The 13,039-nt window shown below is 46.9% G+C and overlaps 1 protein-coding gene across 1 annotated transcript in view; it reads left to right on the plus strand.

The window, feature by feature from the left end:
- Window positions 1–736: 736 nt before the first annotated feature.
- The window catches only part of ILDR2 (immunoglobulin like domain containing receptor 2), a 70,155-nt gene continuing 57,852 nt past the window's right edge, over window positions 737–13,039 (plus strand). Inside the window, exon 1 of the mRNA XM_052637654.1 lies at window positions 737–836. Within this exon, the coding sequence (XP_052493614.1) occupies window positions 791–836 (46 nt within the window). The 5' untranslated portion in view covers window positions 737–790. The remainder of the gene's footprint in view (window positions 837–13,039) is intronic.

Raw genomic sequence — 13,039 nt, forward strand, 5'->3', positions numbered from 1 at the left:
AGAAGAAAGTTGGGATGCGGATTCTCTAGTACTTTTTCCAATTCTGCGGAGCCCCTTGGTTTTTGGCATTGTCAATAAGCGATCGGGATGGGGGAGCAAGGGGGTTCAGCGGAAGCCCACAGCCTTGCCAACAAGTTATGCCAAGTCGCCGCAGGTCCCTCTCTCCCAGTTAGAATGGCCCTAGCCACGTGCGTACCCAGACTCCCTCCTCGAGTCCACAACCCCGCCTCTGGCTCTGGTCCCGAACGCTGGCCTCGCTGGGAGCTGCCGGCGCTGATCGCTCCCAGCTCGGCGCAGCCCGCCCAGCCGCCTCCCCCGCACCCCTCTCCCGCTTGTACTTTGTCTCTCGGCCCTGACCTCCCGCCCGCAGGGGCGTGCACGTGACGGAGAAACTTTGGCAGGCCCGGGGCGGCGGGCGGCGGGCGGCGGGGCGGCGGGGCGGGGGGCCGGCGGCTGAGCTCCCCCGCGCGGCGTGCGCTGCGGCGGGAAGGCGCTCGGCGGGCTGCGCTGCCTGCGCGTGCGGGTGCGCCAGAAGGCTGGGAAGGCGCCGCCGAGCGCGGGGCGGACTCCTGGAGCCCGCGGCAACGCGCGGGCAGCCTGCGGCGCTGTCAGCCCGGGGCCCCGCCTGCGCTGCCGGGCCGGCGAGCGGCTGCCTCCAGGGACGCCGGGGCCCCGCTCGCGCCCGGCGCCGCGGTTCCGCTGCCGCCTCCGCCACTCGGTTACATAGATCCTCCATCTCTGCCGCTTCCTACTGCCTTCACTCCTTAATCTGGATGGGAAGTTGGGGGAAATGGACAGGGTCGTGATGGCTTGGGTTGCTCTCCTCTGGCTAACAGGTAAGAGACATTTTCAACCGAGACGGATAACTTGACACGTATTCCGGTACTGGTACTGTTCTCATCCTCCTCCCCACCCCATCCCCAGTTCCCCCAGACTGTGTTTAAAGCTGCTTAGCAGGCTGGTGGTAAGTGGGGGAGGGGGCTGTGTGTGTGTGTGTGTGTGTGTGTGTGTGTGTGTGTATGTATATACATGTATTAGAATGATGGGGGAGGCCAAGAGAAGCCCGATAATTAAGTGAGCCGGATGGAGATGCAGGTGTTTTGACTCATTCGAGATATGAGATTGTTCTTGCCAATGTGCATTTCCCTTTCCATACCGCGGTTCTTCCTCAGTCTTATCCGGAGTTTGTATTATGTGAGTCCTGGGAAAAACCTGGTTGGGAACAAAATGAAAGCTCAGGGGAGACTGATTAATTAAGAGAACTAGTTTTCTAGAGGTTGGAGGTACATGAGTGTCTCCTTGATTCCTTCCCTGGAGAAGCCCAGAGCTCCAGGGGCATTGTTCTGTGGCTCCCAGGGGTACAGGGGAGCTGGAATGAGGAAGACTGGGATGGAGGCTTGATTGGTTGTGGAGTTGAGGGCCTTGCGCTCACTCATTTGGTAGCATTTGGTAGCATTTGGTAGCATTTGGGGAGTGGTTCCATAGAGGAGAAGAGCCTTCTTCCCCCGATAAAAAAAGTGGGAACGCCTCCTAATAAAGATAATTTGCAGAGATATTCAGAAGGTAGCGTTTCTCTTTAGCATTAGAGTCACTTCCTCTAGCTTGGACCTCCGTATTTCCCCCTCCCTTTTGGTGAACTTTCTTCTCACCCTCCTGGGATCTGGAAAAGCTGTCGTTCCAAACATGTGTTCCCACCGGATAATCTGCGAGGTTGAGAGACAGGTGGCCAGGCAGGGTGGGCAGCCCTGCCTGGGGTGGGGATGGAGGGGTTAGAAACCAGGTGATGGAGGAGAAGAACAAGGGAGCAGAAAAGTGAGGACAAGAGAGGGCAGTGAAGGGCAAGGGAGAAAATGTAGAATAGCACCAAAAATAAAGTTGTGTCCCCTCTGGGGGCACTGAAGACTGGGAAAAATCAAGTCAGTAGGAAAAGAGGAACAAGATTAAAAATCTAAGGGAAGTGATTGAAAGAGGGTCAATAATACAGTTAAGAAGAAAGACAAAACCACTATTTCCCTTAGTTTCAGAATAAGGTTATAGATTGCCTCAGTTTTTTTCCTATTCCTAATGAAGTGTTCCTAACACTGGCTCTTGCCTCCTGCTAGGTTTAGGATTGGGGGGAGCCTTTAGCAGAGTTAGCCACTTCTCTTGGCTGCTCTGAGTTCATCCCTCCCACATTATTCAAATCTGAATCATCTCTAATTTCAGGGTTTGGCTGATCCATGCCTCCCCACTCCTCTGGCCTCCCAGTGCCTTCCACTTCTACCCTTACTGATTCTGAATGTCCTTAATTTGCCTCTGCTTCTCAGTTACCATATTTGAGGGGAACTTTGGCCTTGAACCTCTATCACCTCCCTAAAGTCCGCTAGGCATCTGCGGAGGAGTCCTTGATTCAGAGATGCTCTTCTAGACACCCTGGGGTGTACCCTAGAAAAGCTCTCTGAGGATTTGCAGGGCATGGGCAGAAGGGGAAGGTATAGCCCATGCTAGATAGCTGACAGCTTTTAATGCAATGGTCCCTGGAAGGAACAACCTAGTTCAGTCCTCTCAATTTATACAGAGACCCAGAAAAGCAATAGTCACACAGTAAGTTTGTGTTGGAGCAGGTGCCAGAACCCAGTTCTCTCGAACGCCGGGCCCGTCCTTCTCCCATCGGCACCTGGAGAGATTGCTCCTGCCTGGGAACAGGCAACAGGTTATCAGGGCCATTCCAGCTGTCAGAGGGCCAGAACTTCCAGGCTCTGCAAGTCAGGTGGCTCCAGAGATCCCACTGATCACCCACTGGCATCCCCTGGTCCTAGCTTCCGCTTCCCTTTCTTCCCACGGTGGACAAGCCTTTCAGTCTCAGCAAAGTGCAGGAGCTAACAATGGCGGCTGGGGAGGGCGGGGGAGGAGAGAGGAGCAGTCAAGGATGAGATGGATTCAGACTCTTCGTTCACAGAGCAACCAGGAAAGGAAAGGTAAGACATTTTAGTCCAGCCCAATCAATGAATTTTCTCTTGAGGGGGTGGTGGAAAGGGAGGGAAAAAGGAAAGGACAGATTAAAAATGAGTCAGAGAGCCAGAGGGGAAAAAAACACATTCATTCTCCCTCTCCCTCCCTTTTTCTCTCCTCCTGCTTCTGTCTTTTTCTTCTACTCTCCTCCCATCCACCCTCCCCGCCCCCCCCCGCCCCCCCTCCCCCCCCCGCCCCCCCTCCCCCCCCCGCCCCCCTCCCCCCCCGCCCCCCCTCCCCCCCCCGCCCCCCCTCCCCCACCGCCCCCCCTCCCCCCCCCGCCCCCCCTCCCCCCCTCCCCCCCCCTCCCCCCCCCGCCCCCCCTCCCCCCCCCGCCCCCCCTCCCCCCCCCCGCCCCCCCTCCCCCCCCCCGCCCCGCCCCCGCCAGTTTCTCTGTTTTAATGCAGGCTGAGCAATTTCTAATCAACACTTCAGGTTTTTTTCCCTCAGGCTCTAGCAGCTTCTTCCTCATCTTTCAGTGCAAAAATTCTGTATTTCTTTCTGCTGTATATTTAGCCTCCTGATTTCCCATTGTCAGTGTGAGGGAGCTTCCTGCAATAGACTGTTTTGTTGTTGTTATTGTTCTTGTTGTTTTGCACAAAATAAAATGCTTGCCAGCTGCTATTTTAGCAACAGGTGCCATCTAGCAATAAGACTTGAGGAGGGTTCACTGTGTCTTTGTTCCTGAATTTGGATGGTGTTTCAACCTTTCTGGCAGCAGAGGCTGTCAGAAACGCCAGAACTGTGGTGACACTCTGGGAACATACTCTAGGAGCAGGCAGAGCATTTTCCTAGAGACTCCTTTGGGTCTCTCTGTGCTAAAGAGTGCTTATTCTATTAGCATTTCTTTTGGTACCTTTTTGGTGGTATTTATTCATTTATTCATCCATTCTCCAAGCATGTACCAAATACCTGTGGTTTCTAAGTATTTTGATAGGTGCTGAGAATACAGAGAGAAAAGACACAGGCTTTGCCCTCGAAGAGTGGCCAGTCTAGTGAGTGACTCAAATGAGTTTTCAGATAATTTTGATATGGAGGTTAAAAGTCCTACAATAAGAGCCACGAGAGCCACACGGGTGCTGTAAGGGCATGGATGGGGCATACCCACCTCAAACCTGGGGTGGGAGTTGAGCAACTCGGAAACAGACTCCTGGAAGAGGTGATGGCTGAGTTAGCATGTTTGTTCATGCACAGTCAGCTGCTGACTTACTGTCACATCCAGGCACTGTGCTGCGGTTAATAAGACAGCCCTGCACCCCAGCAACTTACAGTCTGGTGGCGGTGACCTCAGTGAAGGAACTGTGAACAGTTACAGAGTACCACTTGCAAAGGCGACCGTGGAGCTATGCACCAAGTGTTGTGGGTGCCGTAAGGTGGCTACCAACCCAGGCTACAGACAGCAGGAAGGGGAGTATCCAGGAAGGGTTGTTACCTGGTTTATTTGCATTCAGGTAGATGCCTGGTGACCATGTGAGAATGGGCTTGCGTATGGAGAATTCAAGTGTTATTAGTCCTAGAGAGGCAGGAGTTTCTTTTAAAGATTCCTGACACCTCAGCCTCTGGCGTGCTGCGGTCCATGTGGTCACAGAGTTGGACACGACTGAGCAACTGAACTGAACTGTCACCTCAACTTCCATTATCTCCTTTTTCCATTCTTTGAATTCCCTTCCCTCCTCTGTCCATTTTTCCCCATAGAAGAGACCTTTTTTGTACTGGAGCATCGTTCAGCACTTTATTAAAACTCTCTCTACTTCCTACCATAAGCCTGGATGCGTCTCTCCAGACTAGGAAAGGGAGCTTGTTACAGTATCGCATTCACTCCTTAGATTTTAGACTCATAATTCTGCTGAGTGTCTGGCTTATACAGACGTGGGTATTTGTTCTAGTAGTCCTAGTGTAATACTCTGTTAGTACTATGCTAGAGTCTTAGTGAAAGTACCTAGTGCTTCCAGTGTTAGTACCCGGAGAAGGCGATGGCTCCCCACTCCAGTGCTCTTGCCTGGAGAATCCCATGGACGGAGGAGCCTGGTAGGCTGCAGTCCATGGGGTCACTAGGAGTTGGACACGACTGAGCGACTTCACTTTCACTTTTCACTTTCATGCATTGGAGAAGGAAATGGCAACCCACTCCAGTGTTCTTGCCTGGAGAATCCCAGGGATGGGAGAGCCTGGTGGGCTGCCGTCTATGGGCTCGCATAGAGTCGGACATGACTGAAGCGACTTAGCAGCAGCAGCAGCAGCAGCAGTGTTAGTACCGGGACTTGGTTAGCGGAAAGAACTCTAACCTAGGATTTGAGGACTGGATTCCAATTCCTTCTGCACAGATTAACTGTATATCCATGGGATCTGGGTCTTATAATCTGTTTTTTTTTTTCCTTTTGGCACATAATTTTATTATTTCATTGAGATATAATTGACATATAACAGTAGTTTCAAGTATACAAGTTTCCTTATTTATATATGTTATGAAATGATCACCACAGAGGGAGAGGGTGGGATGATTTGGGAGAATGGCATTGTAACATGTATACTATCATGTAAGAATCGAATCGCCAGTCTATGTCCGACGCAGGATACAGCATGCTTGGGGCTGGTGCATGGTGATGACCCAGAGAGATGTTATGGGGAGGGAGGTAGGAGGGGGGTTCATGTTTGGGAACGCATGTACACCCGTGGTGGATTCATGTCAATGTATGGCAAAACCAATACAGTATTGTAAAGTAAAATAAAGTAAAAAAAAAAAAAAAAAAGAAATGATCACCACAATAAGTCTAGTTAACACCCATCATCATATATAGTTATAATTTTTTTCTTGTGATAGCTTTCAGCATTTATTCTGTTAGCAACTTTCAAATATGCAGCATAGTATTATTAACTGTAGTCACCAGCCTGTGCATTATATTGTTGTGGACTGCAGCATGCCGGGCTTCCCTGTCCTTCACTCTCTCCCAGAGTTTGCTCAAATTCCTGTCCATTGATTTGGTGATGGCATCCAATCACCTTATTCTCTGTTTCCCCCTTCTCCTCCTGCCCTCAGCATCAGGGTCTTTTCCAGTGCATTAGCTCTTTGCATCAGGTGGCCAAAGTACTGAAGCTTCAGCTTCAACATTAGTCCTTCCAGTGAATATTCAGGGTTGATTTCCTTTCAGATTGACTGGTTTGTTCTCCTTGCCCTCCAAGGAACTCTCCAGAGTCTTCTCCAGCACCATAATTCAAAAGCATCTATATTTGGTGCTCAGCCTTCCTTACAGTCCTACTCTCACATCTGTACATGACTACTGGAGAAACTATAGCTTTTTTTATATGGACTTTGTCAGCAAAGTGATGTCTCTGCTTTTTAGTATGCTGTCTAGGTTTGTCATAGCTTTTCTTCCAAGGAGCAATTGTCTTTTAATTTCATGGCTGCAGTCACCATCTGCAGTGATTTTGGAGCCCAAGAAAATGAAATCAGTGCATTATATACTCAGGACTTATTTATAAACTGGAAGTTTGTACCCTTTGACCCCCTTCAGCCAGCCCCCACCTCTGGCAACCACCAATCTGTTCTCCATATCTGTGAGCTTGGTTTTTTGTTTTTGTTTTTAGAGATTACACATACAAGTGAGATCATACAGTATTTGTCTTTCTGATTTATTTCACTTAACATAGTGACCTCAAGGTCCATCCATGTTGTCACAAATGGTAAGATTTCATTCTACTTTATGGCTGAATAATATTCCATTGTGTGCATGGATACAAATGTCAATTATACACACACACGTATAAATATATAGTATGACATCTTTTTATCTATTTATTAAATGACAGACACTTAGCTTGTTTCCATATCTTGACTATTGGCTATTGTAAATAAAGTAGCAGTGAACATGGGATTGCATATATTATAATCTTTAAAAAATCCATTTCTTTTTATTATTTTATCTTTAATTGGAGGATAATTGCTTTACAGTGTTGTCTTGGTATTATAATCTTTTGAATGAGGTCATGTCTTTCAGCTCTAAGGTCCTTTGGTAGGGAACTTTTTTCCCTTTAATTTTGATGAGTTGGAAATCAGCTTACAGAGCCCTTAGTGTCCCTTCATGGATCACAGCCTTGTCATGGCAAAGTGACTTGCATAACTCAATGAAACTATGAGCTATGCCATGCAGGGCCACCCAAGACACACAGGTCATAGTGGAGAGTTGTGACAAAATGTGGTCCATTGGAAGAGGGAATGGCAAATCACTCCGGTACTCTTGCTGTGAGAATCCCATGAACAGTATAAAAAGGCAAAAAGATATGATACCAGACGATGAGCCCCCCAGGTCAGAAGGTATCCAGTATGCTACTGGGTAAGAGCAGAGGGCAATTACTAATAGCTCCAAAAAGAATGAAGTGGCTCAGCCAAAGCAGAAATGACGCTCAGTTTTGGATTTGCCTGGAAGAAAAAGTGAAGTCTGATGCTGTAAATACCAGTATTGCATAGGAACCTGGAATGATTGCCGAAAGAAATATCAACAACCTCAGATATGCAGATGATACCCCTCTAATGACAGAAAGTAAAGAGAAACTTAAGAGCCTCTTCTTGAAGGTGAAAGAGGAGAGTAAAAAAGCTGACTTAAAACTCAACATTCAAAAAACTAAGAGCATGGAATCCAGTCCCAACACTTCATGGCAAATAGAAGGGGAATAAGTAGAAGCAGTGACAGATTTTTTTTTTTTTTTGAGCTCCAAAATCACTATTGATGGTAATTGTAGCCATGAAATTAAAAGACGCATGCTCCTTGGAAGGAAAACTATGACCAACCTAGACAGCATATTAAAAAGCAGAGACATCACTTTGCTAACAAAGGTCCGTCTAGTCAAGGCTGTGTTTTTCCAGTGATCATGTGTGGATGTAAGAGTAGGACCATAAAGAAGGCTGAGTGCCAAAGAATCGATGCTTTCGAACTGTAGTGCTGGAGAAGACTCTTGAGAGTCCCATGGACAGCATGGAGATCAAACCAGTCCATCCTAAAGGAGATCAACCCTGAATATTCATTGGAAGGACTGAAACTGAAGTTCCAATATATTGGCCTCCTGAGGCAAAGAGCCAACTCATTGGAAAAGACCCTGATGCTGGGAAAGATTTAAGGCAAAAGGAGAAGGGGGCAGGAGAGGATGCAATGATTAGAAAGCATCACTGACTCAATGGAAATGAATTTGAGCAAACTCTGGGAGACTGTGAAGGACAGGGAAGCCTGGTGTGCTGCAGTTCATTGGGTTACAGGGAATCAAACTCAACTTAGGAACTGAACAAACAAACAAACAAAAGGTCCTCAGTGAGGAGCCACAGAGGGAGCCCCAGTTATCTTCAGCCTTTCTCTGACCACCAATGATTGGAATGAAAAACAGCATCTGGGAAAGGAGAGCACATGTTAGCATTTTCTGTGCCTGGTGGACACATTAGCACCCAGTGCCTGGTGGACAGGATAGGGTCAACTTTAAACAATTAAATGTTGTCATATTGGGAACTGTTGAAGTGAGTCAAGTGCTTTGGGCCAGGTGGGATGAAGCCTGCTCTAGCCAACATGGCCCTCAAATGTCCTTTCTGGTCTCAACTTTTTGTTCCAGGAGACACTTACCTCTTTCAGTTCAGTTCAGTTTAGAAGCTCCGTCGTGTCCAACTCTTTGCAACCCCATGACCCACAGCACGCCAGGCCTCCCTGTCCATCACCAACTCCCGGAGTCCACCCAAACCCGTGTCCATCGGGTCGATGATGCCATGCAACCATCTCATCCTCTGTCGTCCCCTTCTCCTCCTGCCCTCAATCTTTCTGATTGGAAATGGCAACCCACTCCAGTTTTCTTGCCTTGAGAACCCCGTGAACAGTATGAAAAGACCCACCTCTTTACTCCTTCCAATTATTTTAGCTCTTACACTGACTTTCCCCCAATTAGGAATTATAAAGAAAGGTATAATCTAATTGTTGCTCTTGCTTATTTAGATACTATAATGCTTTTCTAGTTTTGTGAGTGGTAAAGAATCTGCCTGCCAGTGCAGAAGATGCAGGAGACACTGGTTCAGTCCCTGGCTTGGGAAGATCCACTGGAGCAGGAAATGGCAACCCACTCCAGTTTTCTTTCCTGGAAAATTCCATGGACAGAGGAGCCTGGCAGGCTATAGTCCATGGGGTTGCAAAGAGTCAGACATGACTGAGCATGCACACAATAATTTTTAAATGTGTTTTATGACTTTTAAAAATCTCTTTTGATCCTTCTAAGTAAGGCTGGTTATATCTATCTATACATAAGAAGAACAAGGCTCAGAGGAAGTAAATGACTTGTCTAAGTCCATTGTATCTTATTGATTAAAAATAAGAAATAATGTCACTGACTTACATATGATGGTTGTTTCAAATGCCTGAATCCAAGGGAAACAGTTTCTAGTTAAGGTGGGTGAAACTAGGACTCCTGACTTAAGGGAACAAATCCAGGTGTCTGGGTTTCCCTGATGGCTCAGTGATAAAGAATCCACCTGCCAAGCAGGAGATCACACATCTGATCCCTGGGTTGGAAAGATTCCCTGGAGGAGGAAATGGCAACCCACTCCAGTATTCTTGCCTGGGAAGTACCATGGACAGAGGAGCCTGGTGGGCTACAGTCCGTGGGGTCACAAAGAGTCAGACGCGACTCAGAGACTAACAACAGCACAACGTGGTTATCTGTCATAGGGCATTGGGTAATAAGGCTCAGAGTTCACAGAACTCGGGGATCTTACAGGGAAAAGTGGTAAAGAAGAGAATTTAGTATTTCTAATTCAATCCTAAGATCTACAGGAAAGGAGCGAGTGAGGAGTGCTCCAGTGAGGCACAGGAGAGCGTCAGATGTGGCCCTGTGACAGCAGAGGCTGCTGGCATGTCGGAGCCCATCTGGGCGTAGCGGCCCGGTGCTGTGCATCCAGCAGCTGCACAAGAGGTAGCGTATGTAGCTTTAAAATCTTGGTCTTTAAGAGCTTCTGGCTTGCTGGAAATGAAAGACGGCATCTTGGATGACTAGAGTTCTTTATGGGCCCAGAAACAAGGAAGAACTCAGAAGAACATGCCGCGTCCCTGTTCTCCTCCAGCGGCTGGAGCCCTGTAGGAAGCACTGCTCTAAATTAGAAGTAGAACCTTCACATTCAGCTGGAATCCCGCATCGTCACTCCTCCCTTGCCCTGGGCTCATCGGGAGGCAGTTGGGAGAGAGGGATAAGGCTCAAACTGACTTGGATTTGAATACTAAATCAATCGTTTACCTTGTTTTCTTTAGCTTTAAAATGGGAAAGCTAACTTACCTTGTAAGGTTGTTGTGATCATTAAAAGGAAATGATATACAATTCCTAAGGCAGCATTTGGCACATAGTATGCTCTCAATACTTTTTATGGGCCCAAAATAGGAATATTAGTCAGCATTTTGATGTAGCAATAATCAACCTCATAATCTCAATAGCTCACAACACCAAACATTTAGTTGTTCATATTATATGAGAGCTGTAGTCAGCTGCAGGTTAACTGTGAATTGGCTAGAATTGGTGGACTTGGCTCATTTCCAGATGTCTTCTTATTCCAAGACCCAGGATGAAGGAGCAGCCACATTGTGGGCTTGCTGTTCTCCTGGTGGAGGACTCAAGGCTGGTAGGGAGAGGGCACAGAGCCAAATGACACAAATGCCTTTTAAGCTTCTGCTTGGACAAGTCTTATGGCACATGTACTCACATTTCATTAGCCAAACGTGTCACCTGGCCAAGCCATAGTCTATGGAGGGGTAAGTGTAAAACTCTGCCTACAGGGAACAATGCAAGAGTGAAGAGAGAAAACCAGCTGGGAACAAATAATACAATCTATTAACTGGGTTAAATCATTCAACTGAATGTGCTGAGTACCTACTAGGTAGCAGTTTTTAAAAGCCTTCAGGAGAGAGCTTGTTTTTATTAATAATGGCCAAGACAGATGACTAAATAGAAAATTCTTAGACAAGATGATGTGATTCTCTAGGGTACTATGACTGCAGTAAGAGCAAGAAGAAACTTTTATATAAGAAGTGATAGCTGAGGAAGTCAGGAAAGATAAGCTGGCGTTACTAGAGGAAGAGTGGGATTGAGGGAAGGGAAATTTACAGAGGAGACAGCATGTGCAAAAGCCAGGAATCAAAAGAGGACAAAAGTACAAATATTTAACTTTTTTTAAGTGAGTGGGCAGCCTGTCCCTTCTCCAGGGGATCTTCATGACCCAGAAATTGACCCGGGGTCTCCTGCATCGCAGGTGGATTCTTTACCAGCTGAGCTACCAGGAAAGCCCAAGGGAAGAGGGTGCCCCCGTCTAAAATGAGTCCTTGTACTTCTGAATGCCTACAGGGAGTATTTGAAAGCGTGAGAGCAAAGGAGTGCTATGACCAGATGTGCATTTTAGAAATATTATTTGAACCTCAGTGTGGGGGGTAGATTAGATAAAGACAGACACGCAGCAGAAACCAGCCAGAAGACCCTTGCAGAAAGAGAAGGGAGACATGATGAGATTCCGAGCCCCGGTGTGCTGTGACAATAAGGGGAGTGGGCAACGACGAGAGATGGAGGAAGTGATCCTGGCTTGGTTGCAAGTGGGAGTTGAAAGACAAGAGTATCAAAGATGTCTCCAGGTTCCTGTCTTGGGGTTGCTGGGATGCCGTTTATGGACATGAACTAATATAGGAGGAGGAACATGTAAGGGAGGGAGATATAGGTTCAGTTTTTCGCATTGTATTCGTTAGAGTAAGCCTAAGATGCTGTAACAGAGAGACCCTAATAATAGTTTAAAACGCATATAAAATAGTTTTGTTCTCTCTCCTGTAACAGAAGAGAACTAGTGGGACTGAGTCTACTGTTCCCATGTGTGGCTCCCAAGACTGGTCCAGTGATAGGTATTTTTCAGCTAGTAGAAGCAAGGAAAACAGAGGACCAAGTAGTTTGTTTTTAGGGAGGTGATGTGGAAATCGCATACATCACCCCTCCTCACTATGTCCTGAATCTAGTCCTGTGACCATAATTAGCTACAAGGGAGGCTAGGAAATATAATATGTGGCTGTCTTGGCTGGCCAGATTAAAACCTGGAAGGTTCTGTTTCTAAAAGAAGTGGACACTTAGCATCTCCATCTATAGAATGATGAGTCTGGGGTGCTTGTGTAACATCCAGATGGAAAAAGAAGTTATATATTTGGGTCTGGAGCTTGGGTAAGAGATCTAAACTGGAAGTACAGGTAACAAGTTGATGAAAGTGGAGAAGAGCTTTCTTACAGGAGCTTTCTCTGCCCAAATGGCTGGTCCATCCAAGGAGTCTGACCCACCTGATTGAATCAGGACCACTTCCACAGTTTCTGGGCCGTGCAGGGCAGACTGACCTCTTTTAGTACTGCTTTAGTCCCACTGGAACAGCATGCGAGCCAGCTAGACATTACCCATGAGCCTGCTTCAGATCTTGGGAAGATGAGCAAATCAAACAGAAAGGAGATGTGCTTCTGGCTTTCATTTGCACAGTGGTGGCAGAGAATGGGAAAGCATGGCTCAGTGGGACACACAGGACATACACTTAATGAATGGCAAGCTCTGTGTGCACAAGGGCCAGAGTTATAGGCAGCAGATAATAAGTAGGCCATGAGCAACGCCCACCTGAGCAAGGGTAACACCAGTGTTTACTTTAGCCCAATAGAAATGGGGAGATACTGATGCTTTTTAGGACCCTTGGAGAGAAAACATGAAAGAATGTTGTCATATTTTTAAAATATTTTTTAAAAGAAATCTCAAAATAGTACATCTGGTCGCCCTAACCCTAAAATGGATCAAGCCATTAGGTACTGTGGTAGCAAACAAGAGAAACTGATTCTGTTCAATTTAAGCAATTGGATAGAAAGAAATTTATTGAAATAAAATTGATTAACCTACAGGACCAATAAGCAAACTGGAGAACGAGGCTTAGAAAATAGGCAAACACTAAGGGAATGTCTATGATTCTTGGTAAAGCCTTTTTTACTTTATAACCCATCTATATCAAAAGATGAATAGTTTCTACTTCTGGTGG

This window comes from Budorcas taxicolor, chromosome 3, assembly GCF_023091745.1.
Source record: "Budorcas taxicolor isolate Tak-1 chromosome 3, Takin1.1, whole genome shotgun sequence".
NCBI lineage: Eukaryota > Metazoa > Chordata > Mammalia > Artiodactyla > Bovidae > Budorcas > Budorcas taxicolor.